The 22,423-nt window shown below is 44.0% G+C and overlaps 1 protein-coding gene across 1 annotated transcript in view; it reads left to right on the forward strand.

The window, feature by feature from the left end:
• The window catches only part of plxdc2b (plexin domain containing 2b), a 63,906-nt gene that overhangs the window by 6,988 nt on the left and 34,495 nt on the right, over window positions 1–22,423 (forward strand). Inside the window, exon 2 of the mRNA XM_079291586.1 lies at window positions 19,654–19,877. Coding sequence (XP_079147712.1) covers window positions 19,654–19,877 — 224 coding nt within the window. The remainder of the gene's footprint in view (window positions 1–19,653; window positions 19,878–22,423) is intronic.

Here is a 22,423-nt window from a genome sequence, read left to right on the forward strand (position 1 = left end):
GGTCTGGTGTAAACATATTATTTTGTTAAAACAAAACCTGACTTTGGCAGGGTTTCTTGCAAATTGCGTTCTTGAGTAAGTGTTGTTTTGGCATCTGTGCCGGTATTTCACTTTGAAATTTGGAAGTGACTGTTCCCTAATCCCCTCCTGGTTTGGTAACAGTAAGCTTGTACATGGTGCTTTGGTAACAGAGATACTCTATATGAGTTTGGTGGATTTTTTAGCCTTTCCAAAACCAAAAACACAAGATCAAGTGTTTGGTTGGATGTTAGCTTGTGTGGCTAACTAGCGTACTGTGCACACAGGCCTACTTGTCTCATTAAGCTGGCTTTGTCTTGACTTATTGCCAACATATTGTCTTATAATGATGGGTTTCATATTGTGTTTACCGACTAGGAGGGCATTTGTTGCTGTCCATTCAATTAAGGTTGCCGTGACATATTGTGAAGGAATGTAAGGGCCTTTAAATGTCCTCTGGTACCATGATTAGCCCGCTAATGCTGCGCACACTTGAGTATGTTCAACCAGTGTTTTGAGCTGTGCCAAGCAAACCCTCCGCAGACATTGATGTGTTTTCCTTGCTGTAGGTCCAACAGCGCTGCCCTTGTTACTCTGCCCGGAAAATGTCTCATCGTTCCCTGTCCGGAAGTTTCTTTTCCCTCGACCGAACTCATCCTGACAAAGAACAAGCGCGCCCCGCAGCAAACGGCTCCTCGCAGTGCAACTCTTTGACGTGCCGGAGGATTTTGGGTGGGAATGAAAAGCCACAAGTGTGTGTTTCTGCGTGAGGAGGCTGAGAGTAGATTGTGACTTTGATGACTCCATCACAGTTGCCACCGTACATCTATAATTCAGATGGACAGAACACATCTTGAGGACGTTTAAACTGGTTATTGCTGCCTTTCAGGTGAACACAATGTTCTGTATATACTCAGAGGGACTTTTTGCTGGCTTGAGTGTTGATGTCTTGTAACAGTAATGCCACAGGAACTGAAATGGACTCTGCAGTCTCAGGGAATTAAAGTTGGTCATCTGTCACTGAGTTCTGGAAAGAAAAGGCTCAACATTGTTTTGCGACTTGTTTTTGGGGGAATTCAGCCCATCGGGTGAGTCACGAAGACTCGGAATGCATCTGTAAGGCCTCCTAGCTCGGCTTTGCTGTTTATCGCGTCACCCCTTCAGGAATCGGGGCTGCCAAGAATGAGAGGAGAAAGGACTCTTCCCAGAAGCAAGCAAAGGTTCTTTTTTAGAGGTCAGCGTGATTTGGAGTTTGGGGTAAGTTTTGGACAAGCTTGGTCCAGCTGTCCACCTCCTAAATGGGCGCGGAGCTCATCCCGGCGCTGTAAACAGGAGGCCAGTTGGCAGCTCATTCATAATGGGAGTTGCACTTGCAGCACATTGTCATCTTTGTCTTGTTTACTACCGCTTCCTTTTCTTTCTTCTGACACGATCAAACATGCTCGACTGAGCTAAACAAAAATAAACCCACCAAAGTCAGCAAGTGATTCTGGTAAATGTGGTTTCGTTTGTGCCAGGTGATTCTGCCCCCCCCCCCCCCCAGTGCTTACTTGCTGAGAGTTTCTCCCAGAGCTCAGGACAGAGGAAGGAACAAAGGCGTGCTTTGAGTCTTTGTGGCGATGAATTGCAAGGTGTAACAGCAGCCTCTGTATGAGTGTACTGTATGGGAGACGGAGAGAAACTCTGCCCAGGTAACTAGAGACGGGTCTCGACCCAGTGGTATGTCCTGCACTGACGCACTGTGAAGAACAAGCATCCTGATACTAAGGGGAGGTTGTCAGGTGTTCTAGTTAGGGAAACAACACATCAATGTAATGGGCACACTCGATCAAAGTCTGTGGTTTGGCTTCGTGAGCAGTAAATTGGCTGCTCTGCAAGCTGAGGCCTGACTGCTCGCAGCATCCCTATTAATTAAGCGCAGGTATTTGCTATGTATAACTCGGTACGAAAATCTCTGTTTGTGTTTTGGAATAACAAAGAGCGAGGAGGAGAAATCAACCACTTCCTCCCCCTCACCCAGAGAGTATGTATTACACTCAATGTATTACACTCACTGTTCCTAGCAGTGAGGTGTTGTATTCAAATGGTAGGTTACATCCATTCCCAGCAGCTGACAATGTCCCGTCTAAATAATGTGATGGATGGCGTTTCGTTACGAAGGGGGTTCTGAGTGTTTGTGGCCATTAAAAGGTGTTTGTGCGAGGAGCTCTTTTGACAGTTGAAGAGAGGAGCCGTAACATCATAAAGTGGTAATTGACTCCCATTTAAAGGCCATTCTCTCCCGTGTCCCAGAATGCTTTAATTAAATGGAAAGTGAATTAGTGTGAGCAGTTTAATTATGAATATGTTATTCATACCATTGCACAAAGGTAATAAATGTGCCCTTGTCTCAAACAGGTAGGGTGGGAGTTAATGATAAGCAAACGATGTCGAGCCACAAAGTCAGTTTGAGCGACAGATGGTGAGACATTGGACAAAATAGAATTTAAAAGAGAAAACTATTTTTTTATTTGTTGAAATTCTGTAATGTTATTCTGTGTTTAACGCAGAGGCAGTGTTGAGGGGTTTATCATTGCACTGGTGTCCCACAGCAACCAAAAGCTGATACGTGTCTCAGCTCCAGATATTGATTAAATGTCTGGCCAGCATCCCCAGTCACCCGAAGGCCTCTGGTACCCCGGACACTGGAAGTAGTCAAGGTGCCTACGTATACTGAGAGTCATCGCAACATGGGACCTGCTCCCTGCCAACCCAGCTTCGAACTTCTTTAAGTCATATTTAAAGAGTTGTAGGGATGTAATTCGACATCTAAGACGCAATAGATTTTCCCTGTTTTTGTTTTTTGGCCTGATAAAATGAAATACCTGCTTCCCAGCACACATTGAATGGGAGTTCAAAATGAAATGGCCCGTCTCCAGACAGCTGCCAAACCAATGATATATGCCCTGGAAATCCCATCTATCGACAAGCAGCCAAAATTAAAATGAGAGGTGGCGATATGAATATAAATGACTTGTTTGATGTCCTTTGTTGCCACGAGTCTGCCCCAAATGTCTGGCCTGGCAGAAGTATTGGTTTTCTTTTGGAGGCGCGTATACCAGTTCGTCAGTCCTTCAGTAATCTTTCATTTCCATTTGTGACATAACATGATGTTTGATATTTCATTCAAAGTCACATTGATTGTTTTCTTTCTGCTAATATGAGATATTAAATCTCCTCCTGACAGTTGCGGTCAGAGCAGGTGCTGTTTTTCCACTAAATTTAGAGTTGATTTTTGGTTTCTGAAGCTAATAAGGGATTAGACGTTCAAACTTGTCAAAGTGCCGACCTAAATCTGGAATCTTTTGATAAAGTGTCATTTAACGAGACAATTCCTCAACTGAACCCCGCAAAAACAATGGAAAATCAATTACAAAGAATCAAAAGCAACGAGCCAAAACCTAGCATTTCCCTGAGCTTAAGTTTATGCGTTTACTGTAAAAAAGCTTCCCTGCTTCAGGGCTTTCTTTTGTCTTTGCAGATGGAGAGCCACATGTAGGGAATTTGTGTGTTCTTCCTCAATTGTTCAGAGGTTATAGGGATCAGTTCAGATCTGAGGAGGAGATCGGCTCATCAGAGCTGAGCCCTTTTGTTGTTTGCACATTGTTCCTGCAAACAATTACAACTGAACGGATGAATTGAAGGCTGTTGAAAAAGTCGGGCCCAGTAAGCTTTTCAATATCACCCGTGTATTTCCTGCATCTGCTTGAGGTTATTGAGCAGCCACTTCACAGTAGCGATCAGCTAGCGATTGTGTATTAGCTCATGTGTACACAGATGGAAAGGATGAGTTGTTTTGGGATCATTCTTTGCAGAACCGCATTGATGCAGGAATAAAGATGAAGGTCTGGAGACGCTTTAAAGTCAAACTGAAATAGAATTTTTGTTGGTCAAGTATAAATATATTGTTTTTGTGTACTTTTTTGGTTGAAACTAATTATCTATAAGAAAAATGTATATTTTTGTTGGAGAGCAGTGTGTTAAAAATGCTTGGAAAGTCTGCAGTCACCAAAACTAGTCTGATGAAACGGAGACAGCTAATGATAGCAAGACCCCCCCTCACATGTAAACTGTGCTCACTATGAATTACTTGTGAAGTGCGTGACTTTCGCAAGGGTAGTTCACCAGAAATGACGATCATTTGACTTCTTCTTCTTCTTCTTAATAGCAAATTACAACCTTACGGAGCATTACCACCAACATTTGACCGTGATTGTCGCCCCCCTAGTTTGTTTGCTCACTTGACAATTGTGTTAAAACGGAATAAAAATTAACATTTTACTTTTACTTGGCTACTTGGTTGGTGGTCCCTCCCCTTCGACTATGTAGTAAAGATGGCAACCATTAATGGTGAGAAGTGTCCAGTGTTCCACACTCAACTGTTTCTCTCAAATGAGGAAGTTTGATCAAAATTGTCCGTTTCCGTTCAGCTTGTGAAAAGAATTGTGCAAAAAAATATGTGAATGGAAACACAGCTACAGTGCACTGCATTTTATCATACTTTTTATGCACTCAAAATAGCAAGTGTTATTACGAACGATTGCAACTTTAGACCCTGAGTGTGTGCAGGCTAGTAGCTTACACTTTACGGTTGAAGCTTTCACTTAGCTTCCTAGCTTCCTAGCTTCCTAGCTTCCTTTTGCAGAGTGGATTACAAACTTAATGCACACTCAACACTCACTTTAATAAGCTGGAGGTCACAGTAATCTACTGCTGAGATCAGAATCCAGTGAGTTCTTCCTGGAGTACCTGACGGCGGAGTAATAGATTATAAGAATTCACACATCCTGTAGGCCTTATCACATGCTCTATCTTTTCACTGCTCTACGTGCCTCTTCATTTCCCCTCCCACCCACTTTCTTATCCTCGTTTTTCTCCCTGCCCCAGTTTTACGTTAACGCAGTGAGCGCTGTAAAAGACGAACAGTGTTACGAGTCTTTAGCTGTGTCATCCATCACCCGAGTTCAGTTGCGAAGGCTGTCCTTCACCTGCTGCCGGCCCCGCTGATGAAGAGCCTAGAAATCAATACCTTGCTAATAACATTGAGTTTGCACCTGAAGAAAGATGTGAATCAATATCCCGCTAAAATAACACCCATGACACCAGTGTGCGTGTGCATACTACGTGGACAAAAGTATGTGGACACCTGCAAGTTAAACCCACATCTACATGTGATTGGTGAACATGTCATGTCATCAAAACGCTGCTTTAACAGCCGGCGGTCTTTTCTGGGAACATTTTAGAGCCTCATTGCAGGGATTTACTCCCCAGTTAGGGCTGCAACTAATGATTAAGTACCCTATTGACTAATCTGTTGATTTATTTTCTTTCAATTAAAGTTAAAGCGAGGAACTTTCATTATGTGTTGGTTTAGTCAGTTCCTGTGGACAAAAAAAAGGTCGCGTTTCTGAGGACCAGAGTCCCTTTAGAAATCCTCTCAATTTGTTATGTTTTGATTTCCTCTGATTTTGCCGAAACCCGACCGATTGTTACCGATTACAAGCATTAAATATAACGATATAAACATAGCCAATCTTCCCGCTGCTTGTTTGTTATGTAGAGTTTATTACTAAGAGTTTCATAACCAGTTAAAAGTTCCTCGTATTAACTGTAATTTAATGTTTAGTCTAAATCCCAGCATATTCAATTTAAAGTAGCATTTAAGAAGAGTGTGCCTGAAAATATGCAAAATTATACAAAAGCATTTGTGGCTTTATGACTCAAGTTCATCCCAAAGGTGTTGGTTGGGGTCGAGAATAGGACTCGAGGCCGATGAAGTTCTTCCACACCGAACTAGTAAAACCGTTTTATGCGTCATGTTTTGTGCAAGGAAGCATTGTCATATAGAAACATAAAAAACATCCTCCAACTTAAAGAAAAGCAACCCCGCAGGAAAACTCTCCTTCAATATAAACGAGTCCGACAGTGAATAACTGGAGTCAGAGCAGGCAATCAGTGTCGTAGCATGTCCCTCATCTCAACCTTTGACCTTTCTCTTGCAGCAACAACAGACCTCAATCCTCCCTGACTCGACGGCTGAATTCATCCGTCTGAGCGTGAGGGAATCAAACGCATTAATAACACTGCGGTGTCGGTGTCTGTTCAGAGCTGCTAAGCTCCAGTAACAAGACAGTTTGTTTACTTTGAGTCATTTGTTCATTTCAATAGTAAAGTGAATGCACAACGGGAAAACCTTTGTGATTTCAGCATGACTTTTAACCTGCAGTATCTGAATTTCTGGCCACTTGCCGGCCGAGGAAACAAGCTGTTAATTCAGTGACATATCACCTTTCTATGACAAGCTCGTCAGCAAACAGTTACCTATTTACATATTTGACAAATATGGAGAAACATTTTATGTTACGCTATAAACCTCGGAGTAGCTGAGGGGAACTGCAGATTCAGGTGGTAATTGTCTGGGTGTTCATCACTACGAGCGAACCCCTTTCACATTACACGTCGTCATGAGATCCATTGTTAATCTAAAAACTGATAGCTGCTTTAAGATGTACTTTCAATTTTGTGCAGCGATGAGCAAATTGTCTCCAATATCCCACTGACTCCCACCAGCCTAAAATGTGCCAAGCCAATATTTCTACATTAAAGCTGACATAATCCACATGGCGAACATCAGCACAGCTGGCAATGGTCCAACGGTCGGCTCCATATTGGATTCAGTTCCAAGTTAATCAAATCCTCAGATCTGTTGAGCTACAAATCTCTCATCCAGTCGGCTGTTTTGTCCCTTTTTAAAAAAGTCAAATCAATGTTCAAAGCATTCAGATAGTCACGGCACGGAGATGCTTTTGTTGCTTGATATCAGTCATGGTTTGGTTGGCTTTGCATGCTTTCATGTTGTTTGTGCATGCTGCTGGCCCTCAGTTCAAATCTCAGTCTAACATACATGCTGGCAGGTAAATCCCTTCCTCTGGCCCCGGCTGAGGTGCATTTCCGATGCTTCACCCCGGGTGTTTTGCGTCCCGTGGCAGATGTGCGCTGACAGCCCACTGCCGAGACGTGACAGGCGACACATCCGGCTTGATATGAGGCTACAATCAGGTTGACAGGAAGGTAATGAAAGGCCCCGCCTTCCCTGACACTTTGGCTGTCCCACTCGGTGCCGGTGCTGAAGTGTGCATCGCGGAGTGATTGACGGTGATAATTTGACCCCCGTCTGACAGGGCGTCGCTCTTTATGGAGGGGCATCACTACGAAGACCTGATTGTCTCGGTGGTCAGGGGTTATCTGCTCACATTGTAGAAGCACTTCATCTGTCAGAGGGTCTGTGTATACTACGGTTTATATTTTGAGGTTTATCGTAAAGATTCAGGAGCTTTGAGATGAGATTTTCTGGAATTTGTCCGATTTATTTGCTGTGAATCACTTTTAACAACATGTTTTGCACTTCGTGGTTGATAAGCTTCCTTCTGTCAGCTGTTTCAGTTTTCTGCTCAGTGAAAGTCCTGCAATTCGGAGGGAAGGAGCGATGGGTTTACCATGTGGGACTGCACATGTGTTTTAAAGAGGGAAAAAAAACAGGTTTGGCCTTGTAAAGAGGACAATAAACAGAGAAGGAGATGGGGAAAGGATGGGAAACTGCAGAGTCTGAGCTCATGGATGTCGAAAAGCTGGCGCAACACCAGCGTCCTCTTCAGAGACCGTGAGCCATGAAAGCACAGCACAGCAACTTCTGGGACATAAATGTTTAACGGCTGCAACTTTTAAAAGGTCACCCGAAGAGAACATGTACGCAGCCTCTGCAGTGAATGTTTGAAGAGGTCAAAGTTCAGGCTCGAGCTTCCTGTCGTGAGCTTGTTAGCAAACTGTTTCTCATGTCGCAGCAATATTCTCTCACCTCTTTGACTTAAAAGAGATTTTTTTTATATATATATATATACAAGAACACTTGAGACTTGAGAGGCTGCAGAGCCCACGTTCTGCAGCCTCCACTGTTGTTATGAAAATCTGAGTTTTGTGCAGATGTCTTGTTTTCTACTCCCCTCTTCCCCTCCTGCAGATGTGAAGGCGTTTGCAAGTCACTGAACGTCCTCCGCTCTGGATAGCTTCAGCCGTGTTGGCCAAGAATGTGTTCATTTATTTTTTTTATCAAAGAGCACAGAGAGTGTATGGTGTTTCATTATGAATGTAGTTTTTTTTTTTTTGAAAGAGTGGCATCATGCCTTACATTAAGGTTTTAATGGGAGAAAGAAAGATATCTGCTTCGAGCCCCGGGGACAGCTAGCATCTGTCCTGCTGGAGTGTCATTGAGCAAGACACATTTTTCCTTTTATCCCAGTCTTTTTAGGATCTCAAAGAGTTCTGCATTGTGGCTCAAAAGTACTGAATGTGCTAAAATGTTTAGCTTCCACAATGGCTCTAGGGATGGCACTTTGGTCCCCAGAGGATGAATCCTACTGACTTTGGTATTCTCCTCACTTTTGCTCAAGCACCAGCGTGAGGTTGACATTCATGGTTTTCATTACCAGCTCGTTCTCCCTCCCAAATCCTCAAATACAACAGCTTGGTCAGTGGTCGTACGTTTCAAGCTATGGCGCTCCACGTTGGACTTGGTTATGGCGGGAGTCAAGGAGGAGGTCAGGTGATGAAGCGTGATTAAGTCTGCGTGTAAGGAGGAGGTCGGGGTGGATGACAGGACTCTCACCCCGGAGGCCGGTGTTTTTGTCCCGTGTAAAATTTTGCATTACATTATGTAACTTAACTTGCTTTGCATATACTTAACTACCTGATAAATATATACCGGTACTTATTTTAACCCAAAACATTTTCCGAAACGTAACGAAGTTGTTTCCTGTTAACACAGAATTTTACGTTGTAAAAAGCGGACATTGACGGGTGGAAAACCGACGCTAGAGGGGCACGAAGAGCATCGCAGTGTGAAGCGAAGGGCACCTGATCAAGCAGCGGTATTTGCCGAGTTGGTTTCCTCGATACTGTTCAAAATGATTGCTGTTTTAGCAATACATATAAATCTTAAATGATTTCCAGAGAGAGCACTCACTTCAGAGAGCCTCTCATTTTTTGATTTCCATCACCTCTTTAATGGAAACTGTTTCCTCTTCCAATGCTCGATGGTGCGTGAATGTGTTGACAGTGCAGACGGTAAATTATTTGGATGTCAAGGTCTCCATGTCTCCATTCAGTCTGCCAATTACCTTGAAAGGACAGGTGATAATAATGCCTGACATACATGATGCATTTTATTGCATGTATGAATGAGTGAAATTGGCGATGCATGTGTGCAATGTGTGCAGTTGTCTGCAGAGATCTCCGTGTGCTTGTGCAGGCGTACGTCCGTCTCCATTGAAGATAATTAGTGTGAAATCACGTTTTTTTTTAAAATTTCCCTCAATGTCAGCTGTCACACAGAAAACAAAGCGGATATTCTGAGTATATTTCAGGAGAGACACGCAACGCACGACTGTACTGTCTTTATAGACTGTTGAAGAGCGACGGCGTCATTATGCAGTTTCACACAATCTAGTCATGTGCTGCTGTCCATACAAAACCCTACCTGGCCCTGTTGTCAGCACTTCTACGGCCTATAGTTTGGAAGACAAATCACTAAAGCTCGCTTTGGTTTGGCTCCAGATTTTCTTTGCCTCAGCATTTGGTAAAACACGAGTGTGGCAGATGAAGCTGCGTTTACTGAACCCCTGAAACTGAAATACTTCATATTTTGATCAATGTTTTAAAAAGAAAACGAATGGAAAGTTTTGAAGCCCAGTCAGAGCATGAGAGGAAATCAATCGGAGAAAGGGAGGAAATCTCAGTAACTGCCAGATATTACGGCTATATTTGGAGAAGAACCAAAGAGAAGTCTTGTTGATCTATTGTCTCCCTGCCAGCCAGTAATGATATGCTAATGCTGTAATTATTTTCCTTGTCAGACAGCGGACTTTGTCGTCGATTTTCCAAGGACAGAATAACACTTGAGACATTTTAGAAAGACATGATGGATTGCTGAAATCGCTGCCCAAAATGGGCACCATTACATTCCGCTATTAATTTCCTCTTGACAAATTTGGGCCTGTGTGTCCGAGTGTAATAGAGCCTGTGTTTTCTGCCCGTGAAGCCCCCCGGCAGTCCGTCTCCTGTGTTGTGAAGTCAGACGGTAGATTCTGCTGCAGCTGCTGGTACAGCAGAGCGACTCGGCCCAGCATTCAACCCCCTCAGGGCCTTTCCATCCCCTTGCACAGCTCCCCTCCTTCATTATAATCTACCATTGTACACATTGAACTCTGGCAGGCAAGGTCTCTCTTATTTAAAACATCTTTTGACATTGCCTCGTTTTAAGGTGCCTGCTTTTCTCTTCTATCTTTATACATCAACGGCAGAAAGCGTCAAACTAAATGTATGTTGAAATGTATGTTTTCTCACCTGTCCCTGAGTCGAGCCGCGTGTATTTCGTCTGAAGCGTAAGAAGAACAACAGAAGCAGAGTGTCTTTAAGGATATATCTGCAGGGAGATGTTCACGTTTTATTCATGCGTCACCACTTCTTGGGGTTTGTTTGTGAGCATTTGCCTTCATATGCCCTCTGCACACAAACTGTAAGTTGTGAGAAGAGCAGTGGTGGAAAGTACATACATCAAATACTTTTTTTGTTATTGCTACACTTCAGATTATGTTCAGAGTCAACAAACAAGATACAGTGTGTGAATCAGTGACTTTTACAGGCCAGCTGTTACCTTGTTTACAGTCCTTATGTTAAGCTTAGCTGATGGGCTGCAGCTTCATATTTAGTGTACAGACATGAAAGTGGTATTGACTTTTACATATGACTCTGTAAGAAACAAATGGATTTTCTCAAAAGTCAAACTAATGTATTAATGCAATAATTAATGTTAAATGAAGAGAGACCAAATGTCGAACTATTGCTGTGAATAAAAATAGATAATGCAACGCAACTACTAAAGCTACGATAGTTTCTTCGCGTTTGGACTTTCTGGCTCTCGGCATAGTCTAGATGATTTGACATTGCTCAACGATTTGCATTTGAGTGTGGAAGTTGTACTGGTGGTATTAGTTATTGTTATCCTGTGTTGCTTGTTAGTCTGTTTTACCGGATGCACTGACCGTGAACTGTCAACAACCTGCACTATAACCCCCGGACCCTGCAGCCTGCAGCACACAGCTGTTCAGGGCTGCCACTGGGAGCGATAAACCACAACAACCTGCTCTCTTCGCTCACTATTTTATTTCCACCCTGATGACCTTACCAATAAACTCCTGTCGCGCACGATCTGTCTGCCTCTCTTTACGACTACCTGTCTGTCTTTCCCAATAACGAAATGCTGCTGTATTTAGTGAGATAGTTGGACATCTTATCTCCAAGACAGCAAATCACAGCGAGGAAATCATTTCTCTTCCAGTCGCCTGTGTCATTGTAGACGCCATTACAACTAGTAGGACGTGCAATTGTGTATTTAAGGAAATTAATTAAGTTTGCTTGAGTCAAGGAACCTTTGTGCTTTTCACTCGTCCTGTCAGAGAAGAGACGAGGCAGAGCTCGGATGGAATATCGTCTCTCCATAATTAGACCGCTTCACAAAAGGCAAAGGGGAACTCTTGTTGTTCAATTAGCAATGCAAATATTTGGCAGTGTTCACGTCTTATTCAATGGAAGTTGGAGCGTCTTAACAAAACAAATCCTCTCTAAAATGGGATTTGTTTTTTGGAGGGAGTCAGCTATCTGTTGGATGACATGCTGCTCTGTAGGTCTCATTCTGCAGAGCAGGGTTGTGCTGTACACATCAGTGAATATTGATTTCCTGTGAAGCCTCCACCGTTGAATGGGATGAAATTGACGCAATTACAGACTGTGTGACTTGGACGAGTCTCACAGTTTGTCAACAGATAGAAATGTCCATAGAAATGTGCAGGGCTGGGTTTGCCAGCTATACGCCTGGGGAATGGTCCTCTCTTTCTTTCCTGCTCATATGTAGCAGCAGAAGAAGAGAGTCTGAGAATATACGTGCTTGTGGGATGCTGGTGCTGTCGATTTTTCGGTATCTTCAGGTTTCTATGTGTGTTTACAGCGCTCAATTTAGAGAATGTTGGAGGCTGGCGAGGTTTTGTGGGGCGGAGAGGCTCGGTGATGCTGATGGATTGCTTGGAAGGATGAAGACAGGCCCAAGGGCCTCTTCTGGCCTCGCCTGTAGCACTTTGCCCACAAAGAAAGTGGAAAAAACACAGTTAATACACTCACACCAGCACTCAGTCAATCAATCTCGTCCTGCAGGACAAGTCGCATATAAACGCTACAGACACATGCATATACATCTACACACACACTTAGAACAAGCCTGTCCACACGACAGGGAATCAATCTTCAGCTAAAGTTATGAACAAAACATAAAAACATTCACATAAAAGAGACGACGGACTTAAAACAAACCAGCAAATTGAATAAATTCCCTTCAGTGTAGACGATACATTCATGGCTCAAATGATCCGTACTCCTGTTTTAAAAATCGAGCATGCTTCTAAAATGATCTATTTTGAAATGTGTCTGTAGATCACAACAAGATTAGGGTCCAACTTTAAAAAGAGCTTTCACCAAAAACAGTGCAGGTTCTAAGGACGATGTAGCGGATTTTAATACGCTGTCAAAGTCAAATAAGTTTAACTCGAACCAAATTCAGACAAACGTGCTCCTGTAGCTGTGGGCACTGTGTGTTTTATGTCCTTCATTTGTTTGTATTTGGGCAAATTGGCACTATTGAAACTATGCTGAATTAACAATTAGCAGATCCTGTACTCATTAATGTACGGTTAATTATCACTTTGTTGATTTGATGCTGAAGAAAAGGAGAAGATTGTTCTTTTATTCATCAGTTTTTTGTTCAAGCCAACCCATCTGTTTTGTGAAATGTATCTCCAAATAGTGACCTCAAATGATGAACAGATCAACCCTTGGACAAAAAGAGCGATTATTGTGTCAAGTACGTCTCAGATGTTAGGCGTGTAGGTGTGGTTTCCATCCACAAAAGCTCAGCTGAAGAGTGGGTGAGCCCGGAGGATAAAGGCTATTGTTTGTGATGTGACGTATCAGAATAAGAGTGCAGGCTTTTCTCCTGCTGATCCCTCTCTATTCTTTCGTACAGATGTGACCATTTACAATTTTAAGGCTAAGAGGACTGTGTGGGGAACAGTGAAAGGACAGATCTTGTGTTTTCATGGGGAGATTTAGGCAGACGGTGAGAGATGCCGGGCTTTTCTCTGTGCAAAGACGGTTTTGGCTAGCCTTGGTGACCTGTAAGAATACAGTAATATTACCTCAGGTAATGGTCTGCACTGGAGGAAGGAGAAATAACCTGTTACAGGAGGTCCAGTGATACATCGCCTGCCAGGCCCGAGCTCTCTCCCGGTGGAGTGATTCAAAGCCTCGGGGCTCCGGAGCCGTGCTGCTCATTCGCAGACTTGGAAAGTGGAACGAGAGCCAGCTGCCGCGCTTCATGGTCCTGCAGTCAATCACTCAATCTCCTGAAATATGAGACAGACATGGTGCCTGACTGGAATCCTGAATACCTAAACGCCCGTGTCACGCAGGAAGCGCAATTCTCTTCGTGATCCCGCTGCCTCCTGACTGCCTGCAGCCCTCCCCGCGTGACTGTTTTGTCTCTTGGCCAAAGCGTTTTTGTATAACTTCCTGCACTGACCAATGCCAGAGCCAAGACAACCGGCAATTACAGAAAGAAAGCCGCGGCGGTGACGGCAGACTCCGTGATGGTTTGCTCCGGCACTTTAAAGCCTGTGTTTTGGGGTTTGAATTGTTTGATACTGTGTGCTCGGGGATGTTTCTGGGTGCTTTGCGGCTTAGCCTGCTTGGATTTTGTGTCCAGTGTATTTAGTTGTTTGCAGTAGATGTTCGGAAGGGAAGCCCGCTTAAAAACAATTATGTTCTTTCAGGTTAAAGTATTGATTAAAACTCGCTGCACCTGAAGCTGGACACACTCTACCTCCTAGTTTCTTTGCCTCCGGCCTCCTCACTTCCTCTAGCAGTCCTGACAGCGGCCCTCTTCATGGGCGCCATGTTACCCCGAGCACCGCCAACGCAACATTAGTCGCCTTCAAATGAATTCCCCACACCTTCCATACTCGGCAGATTGTAATTAACACTTTTGAGACTTCAAAAATTGGCTTCTATTTATACTTCTTTCGCACCTGGCTCTCAACCTAACCAATAGAGTGCTGCAGGAATGAGTCCTAAAACCCCCAAATAAGTCAACATATTTGTACTTTTGGGTCCCTCTTCTCAAAGTCAATGGGTTCTTTTAATCAGTTTTTGGTCAGATGCATGAAATTCGGTCTGTGGTTAACACAAGTTTCAGAACCTTTTGTTCTACAACTTAAAATACTTCAATAAATACCATTTTGTGAAATTTTGCAGATTTTACGTGTCTTAGAAAAGGCGATTGCTAACAAGTGTCTAAACGAGACGACTAAACGCCATCTTGTCGAACACTAGTCCGCCTTTAGCTCAGCGGTGGTGACGTGAAGTCATGCCACCGCGACGTAGTTTGTTTGTACAAATGCTTTTTTCCTCTGGCGACTGCATTCACACGTCAAAAAATCTCATAAGTATCATAAATTTGCGTTTGCCATCAAGCTTATTTTTTGCAATAATCCCAAATACAATGGAAAAAATACCACTGGCTTTTTGATCCAAGGAAACAAATGCGATGGCCTACAAAAACACACCAACCCTGCAGCACTCTATTGTTTTCTATTAGACTGGCTTCTATTTATAGCCCTCCTATCACACCTGCCACATTTCTCATTTTGGTGACATTCAAGAGCGCCTGCTCGCCGCACAGTGTTACAGAGTGTTCATGGTTTGTTTACGTATTCTGATGTTGCCAGAAACCTTCTCTGGTATGGTTACAGAAGGATCAAAGTTCACTGCAAAGTCATTGTTTACATGATAATGTGGCACGTGCAGATGTACGATAGCGGTTTTCCTCAATTTCAAATTGTGCTTTGCCTCTTCTCTAAAGGAGGCCGAGATGCATCTCTGGGTTACTGAAGTGCGAAATCAGCTTTGTACATCGACATTTAAATATAAAATCCTCAACAAGCATGTTTCAGAACGAGATGCGCGTCTCTATCTGCAGTCCTAATCTGAACCTCAGGGGATGTTTGTGTAGCGGCGCTCTGACTTAGAAAGATGTGACTAATTGTTGGCAAAACAAAATCTCTGGTGTAATGGAGCGTTCGCGACAAGCAGGACGCTCACTTGACGTCCCTGGAGGGAAATTCATTGAATTTTCTGTATGCTCTTGGTGTGCGCACGCCTGCAGTGTTTAATTTTCTGTCTAAACTGGTCTCATGCACTGATAATCTGAGATTTAGATGCATATCTCACATTTAATCTGTTTAAATTTCATCGCGCTGTTCATCTAAACTTTACGAGGACTGTTTGAACCTGGATGTCTTGCTGCTGCCTCTCTGTCTACCCGTGTTCAACTTTCTCCTGCAGTCAGCTTCTAGACTTTATGCGTCTGCCTAATGACAGGCTGCGCTTTTAAAAGAGGATGTGTAAAAAAGCAAGCTCGGGCAGGTTAGAAAAGCACACTTTGAACTCTGCGTACTGTAATAGTTTCAGAAAGTTGCATGTGTGGAATTTGAGTGGAGTAATGTGTCTCTCCACCCCCAGGAGACAGAGATTTAAAGGGTCTGCGGTTGGATCTCTTGGCATCACACATGCTGCGCATTTCAATATTTCAACTAATATGAAAGTGAAGCATGTCGGCTGTCTGCTGTTGGCGATCTATAATCTATTAACACACAGAATGAGATTAAAAAAAAGCTCTCATCTTGTCCGTCACAAGATCAAACCAGCAGCACTCTCCTATTAAACCCAGTTTTTATCATATTGAATTTCTGCGCTTCAGTCAATGCTGATAACACTCTGTCAGGGTTTGGTGCTCTGAGATGACCCTGAACATAATTTGGCTCGTTAAGAGCCATGAATTGAAAGCTGCCTGTTGCGTCAAACACTCATTCAGGCTCCAACCTCATATGTCGACTTGAGGTGTTTTGGTTTCTTAGAACGCCGATTCATTCTCATGCTGAAACAATGAGTCGATGAGGTCTGGACCCAGGCATATGATTGGATTAGGGCGGGCATTGCAAGTTAGCTGAGGCTGTATATGTTGTGGTATGTGGTTCATTCTTATACTTCAGACAGGCCACCTTTTTGGGTCAAGACACATGCTTTCACTGAGAGAAACAGGACATTGTCGAGAAGCCGTTGTGCAGCAGGATACAGAGGCTTTCACACTGCGATTTGAGGCACATAAGAAACATGAATATTCACTGTCAGTGTGGTTAATCACTGAATGATGCTGGTGACTGTTTTGTCAGACAAATCGAGCAATTTGAAGACGTCACATTGGTCACACGGGAAATTTTGATGTGATTTTTGTTCTAACATTTTATAGACTTAACCTGCAAAGGCTTAGCGCAAAGAGAAAAATGACCAGATTAAACGGTATGTGCATCAACAAATCTTTCCTGACTCCACTCAAATGGAAATATTCGAAGAGCTCAATGAACGATGTTTCTGAAAAGTTACTATTAAAGCATGACTATTGGGTAATTTGGGTGATTTGACCCTTTAAAGGAAAAGTGCTTAACGATTTTGTGTTGTTATGCTCAAGTTTTGCAGAGAGCCTCATTGTTTGCTGGCATTACGAAGTTCCTTCAGTGTGTGTGTGTGTGTGTGTGTGAGTGTGTGTGTGTGTGTGTGTGTGTGTGAGTGTGTGTGTGTGTGAGAGAGTGATTGAGTGCTTCTCCTGACAAATGTTCCCAACGAATCATTGCTAATGAACAAAACGAGACGCGCTGAAGGAAAGATTGCGATGTTCTTTCTCGCGATCTGGAGCCACACTGTTAATCACATTGTCTGCTCTTTCTCTGAGAATTTGTTCTGCTCTAACAAGAGGACCTGTCATCACACAGATTATCTCAGGTCTGATTTAGTTGTTTACTCTTGTTTTGACGCTACGACGAGCACGACTTAAAAGAAAGAACAGAAAACGGGGTCCGTCAGCAATAGTTACATCAACTTGATCCGTGTTAACGCTGGTGACTTGATCCGCACAGAGCCAGAGAGAGATGGTCCTCCAGCGTTTACTCTGATGAAGCAGCGTTCAGTGGGCACTAAATCAAGCGCTCTGACACCCAGAGGTAAAAAGGCAAAGGAACCGTCGAGGGTTGTGACTTTTCTTCTGCTCAAATTATGCACACCGCACACACGCTATGCAGAAATGCAATGAAGCGTTCCACCTCCTTTACGTTCCAGTCATGTGTGGCAGTCTCCTGTCAGCAACACTGAGTCAGGTGGGAACTGAGAGGGGAAAACAAGCAGGAACTGAATGAAAGAAGGGGTGCAGACGGCACCTTTATTCTGCGGTTTTATGACCTCCTTAAACTTCCTTGAAAGGTTTTCGGTGGAACCAAATTACAGTCTCTCCGGTGTTTGTGAATCAGAGGTGTTGACAGGCGTGAGTGCGGCCGAGAAGGCCGCTCGACAGAGTCAGGGCGAAGGTATGCGGGGCCTTTCAGGCTCACTGAAAGAAAAGTAGAGGGGAAAGATTTCCCTTCACACAAAAGGCGAGGAACCGTCGCGTACCGAGGAGCAGCCTCGTCCTGCTGGGAGGTTATTTTAGGTGTCCCTCAGGGGTCTGACCTCAGTGCCCTTCCCAAATGCTTTGACAAAAGACCCATAATTACCCCTGGATAATAAGAAAGTCTGCTGCCCCTGAATCACCAACACCAGAGGTGGTGTTCACAAGAGAAATGCAGGTGCATGCGCTCCTTGAAAAGGTGACTCATCATTGGCCGTTCACATTGGGGCATGCTGGGAAAAGAGCAGCCGTTTATCCAAAGTCCCTCCCTATGTCGTGGTCATGGTGTATTTTAAAGCATCCGCTGTTTGCCAGCTTTCCATCGTATATTGAGGAAGTGACAAAGATCCTTTGCAGGACGAAAATAAATGTTTAGGTGCCTCTTGGATAAGAGGCGTTGACAGGAAGTTTTCCTGGGCTACTTTGTACACACGGGTGTGACTAATGAGCATTGGGGATAGAGTGAGTGTCAGGACGTGTTCGTGGTACGGTGAGAATGAGCGAATAGTTGGCCCGGGGAGCTGCTGCAGACGCCGAACAACGAGACCGAGATGATGCACACGAAAGAGAACTTGATTCTGCAAAGACTGCGTCGTCTGTGGGTAAACTAAAGCCACCCTCAAGAATGTTTGACCAATAACGGTTGCATTTACACCCGTAGACAGCATAGAGGTGTTTTAAACCAAAATTCGGGCCAGATCTTACACACTGCACTTTTTAAAAAGAACATTTGAGCTCAGCTCTCTTTCATACTGCGTGCTTGAGCCTTCTGCTCAGTTAAATTCTTCCAGTAAATCAACATCCATCTCTTGGTGCAGATTGCTCTCTTTTGCTTCTTGCGTTGCTGTCAGCTTCCACTTTTGGGGGAATTAGCATCTGAAGCCCCTCCACTTGCTCCCTCTTCGTCTCATGAGAACCACTGGTCGGGGGGCCCAGGGAGAGGGGAGGAGGAGGGGGAGGAGGAGGAGGAGGAGGAGGAGGAGGAGGAGGGGGGGGAGGAGGAGGGGGGGGAGGAGGAGGAGGAGGAAATGTGAACGTTAGGGAAAAGAGAAAGACGGGGAAAGGAGTGGAAAATGAGCTCCATTAAAACCCGGTGACCTCCGTCTCATAAAAAGAAGCAATCGGCAGTATTTTCTGTTCAATAGCCAAAACAATTTGCATCGCTGCAACAGCATGCAAGCACTTTGTAAACTTTGCATTTGGAATAGTGCAGTAAAAATTGAATTTATTACTAATTGTCTTGAACCGCTTAATCCTATTAGAGTCACGGGGAGCAGCAGCTTATCCGAGCATACCGAGCATCCGCCTGAAGGCAGGGAAACAAGTTTGCAGTCAATCACAGGACCAACGGATAAACGGACCGTCTCTCATTCATACCTACACGACATTTAGCAACGCTAATCCACGCGAGTGGGAAACTCATAGTGGAGAACGTGCCGTCTTGGTCAGGTTTAATGTTCGTCACATATATTTATTGCAATGGTTGGGGGGGGGGAATCAGTACATAACCCAGCAGATTTCGCCGTCTGTCTCAGGTCCCGTTAATCGAGCCGGATGATTGTGTGTGACTGTGGCCCGCTGGTCTGTGTGATGGCTGCTGAGTCATTGCTAATGTGCAGGCAGTGAGATTTCTCCCCAGAGCAATGAGAGAAGTCCACAGAGACAGTGAGTTATGAGGGAGAGGCACAATATTAATGGCTTGAATAGCCTCTATAATTTGACGATTGCCTTCGTGAAAACACAAATATTAGTGTTACATTACGCGGCAAAACATTTTCCCTTTCGGGCTAACACAGGGCTCAATAAAGTTGTAAACGTATTGAGCATGATTAGTAGGCTTGGTGACCTACGTTACATTTATTGACATGAAATTACAACTTTGGCTTTGGGTCATGCGCTGATTGTTTTCTTTTACTCACACCTTTGTTTTCCCGTCTCCCCAGGGGTCTCTTACCCATACGTGCAGGGGCAGGCAGGAGACGAGGACGCAGCAGTGGACGTGAAGCTGTACAGTCACCGGTGGAGGAGATGGCTTCCCCCAAAACCTCGCAACATGGACAGTAACAGGGCCAGTCAGGAGCAGGACCAGGATCCTGAGCAGGAGGAGCCCGAGGGCTTCCCAGGCCTGCTGTCTGCAGAGGAAACGGACAACAGCTCCCAGATAGAGGTAGGTGCTGAGTCACGCCGAGGTCATTAGCAGAGAGAGATGCAACTCTATGTCATGTTGTGTTTTCAGAATCAGAGAATAAACAGAAAATATCGTGTTTTATCATGTTTATTTTCTCTTCTGTGGCTCTGGGGGACTTTTCTAAAGTCTGGACGAGATGTATAACTGAAAGGTTGCTTAACAAACTGGAGGTGAGAAGATCAATGAAAGACTATCCAGTTGCATTATGGGAAGTGTTGCATGCAGGGGTTTTGGACCAAACAAGTGACTTAAAGTCAGCATTACTTTTGCTTTTTTATGTTTATCTGACTTTACCCGTCTCTTGCAAGTTCCCCAAATGAATGGATGTGCGACGCCACAGTAAATCCCCGGAGCTCCTGTTTAAATGTGTCATTAGGCAGCATTAAAAGCCCAACACACTCATGATCCTCCCACACAGGTGTTTGCTTTAACACGCCTCAGCTGAGGTGCTGTGTGGGAATGTACAGACTGTGCTTGATTGACATCTCTCTGGTCTTTCTGTTGCACCCGTTTGGGCAGAAGACGTCATGCCGTGTTTGTGTCATTACTAGTTTCCGATTCTTAAATCGTGTCCAAGTCGTAATCATGATGGGAAACTCTGTTCAATATGATTAAACCCAAATGTAATGTGTTGTATTCTTAACGCACAGTATTGTCAACCCTCAATCGACAAACTCTAGTCTCACCGATGAATCTTTGCCCATCGAGGCTTTGTCTTGTTTTAGGTTATTCGGAGTATGCACGGCTGCGGGTAATCAGGAAAATGAGTGGAATATTTCTTTTTTTATTCGCCATAAATAGCTTGGTAGGAGTTCTTTCTGGCAATAAGGACACAAACCGCAATATTTTGTGTAAACGTGGTCAGTGTCTGTCATTTCGAGATTTTTCAGGTTGTGATAAGCGAAGTCATGCAACAGATATTAAAGTGAAAAAGCAACATGAATACAAAGTGCACTGCAAAAAAGCTTTATGTTTAAGCTCGATGTTGTATGATATATCAATAATTCAATGTTATTTTATGGAAGGCAACGCAATGGCATCAGAGTATGCCATCGTCGTCATCATCTTCCAACTGAATCCAGACTTTATTGCGACTCCGTTGAGATCAGTGCAGCTCCACACAGTAAACCTTCCTGTCTGGTGAAGAAGCCAACTAATATGAAGAGAATGAATCGATAAAGTCCTCTGTTGAGCTGAAACAGAAAATACTCTTGAGATGCTTCCCTGGAGCAATTATAAATCTCCCTGGAAGATGTTTCTTCATGAAAAAACTAGACTAGACGAGGTCTTTTAATGTTTCATATGAAATTAAGCTCAGCCCTCAGGTGTTCATCTACCTCCTTCGTGCGGCTGGATCCTCGTAAACTTGACCTCGGACCAGAACAGGAAATGAACCCGGCCTCCCACAGTTTTGAGGGGTTAGTGGAGCTGCTTGAGATGACTAGCCGGGTTCGGCTTGTGTTTGTGTCGATGTAAATGAAAGGCATTACAGGCTTAGACAGCTCGTTAAGTCTTCCTGTGGCTTCTAATCATCTCGGGTTCAGAGCGTCGCGTCTCTCAGTCGAGGCAGCTTTGATCGTCAGCTGTAATCATTCACACACAGACATTTACATCGGGACACGGTCGACACACTTGATTGTTTTCGCTCTCTCGGCCTCATTTGTTGTTGCAGAATGGAAAAGCAGTCCACGGCACAAACACCCCGTCGTTCCTCCTCTCATCACACACGCATTGCCTCACACACGCATTGCCTCACCTGCCTCCAACACTCTTTGTGGACGTGAGAAACACCTTCGTATTCAGAGGGCAGAGACTGTGGATGCTGAGCTGAAATCTTCCAAACCAGCAGTGAGCTGAGTGGATTCAAAGGCTGTCTCCTCTGATGTGAAGGAGCTTTAACTGAGGGAGTCAGAGGAGGGAAAATGTACTCTTTGACGCTTTCACAAAGCTGTTCATCATCGGGGGTTTCATTGCGCGTTTTGTCTTTTTCAGTCAATCATTTGCTAAAGAAACATCAGAATCTCTTTCTGTAAATGCGGTGTGTCCCTGGTGCACTGAAGTCTGTTGAAGCTTCCTGTGTAGGGACAGACTTCTCCTACTTTCTTAGTATTGATTTGTTTGTATACTATTTAATGACTTTTGCTGACAATAGTGAGTTTAGAAGGAAAATGGTATCGATCTTCTCATCTAAAAGTCTGTAAGAAAGTAAATAAGCATATGTTCCCAAATGTCAAACCAATCCTTTAAAGTCACACAACGTATGTTTTGCCAGTTATCTGTTAAAATGAATTGTTTTAATTTCCATAAATCAGCTTTCCACCTCTCGATGGCTTTCATAGTCTTTGCTCTGAGGTCAGTCTGTGTTTGGGTTAACTGGTGCCGCAACTCCAACAACAGATTCATCTCACTGTGACGTGCAGGTTTATAACAGCAGACTCTCTGACGCCCTGAATGACTGCGACTCTCTGTGTTAGCTATCGGATTAATAAACAGCCTTCAGGTCACAGTCGGGTAGAATAAGGCAG

The sequence above is a fragment of the Melanostigma gelatinosum genome (genome assembly GCF_949748355.1).
Source record: "Melanostigma gelatinosum genome assembly, chromosome: 20".
Taxonomy (NCBI): domain Eukaryota; kingdom Metazoa; phylum Chordata; class Actinopteri; order Perciformes; family Zoarcidae; genus Melanostigma; species Melanostigma gelatinosum.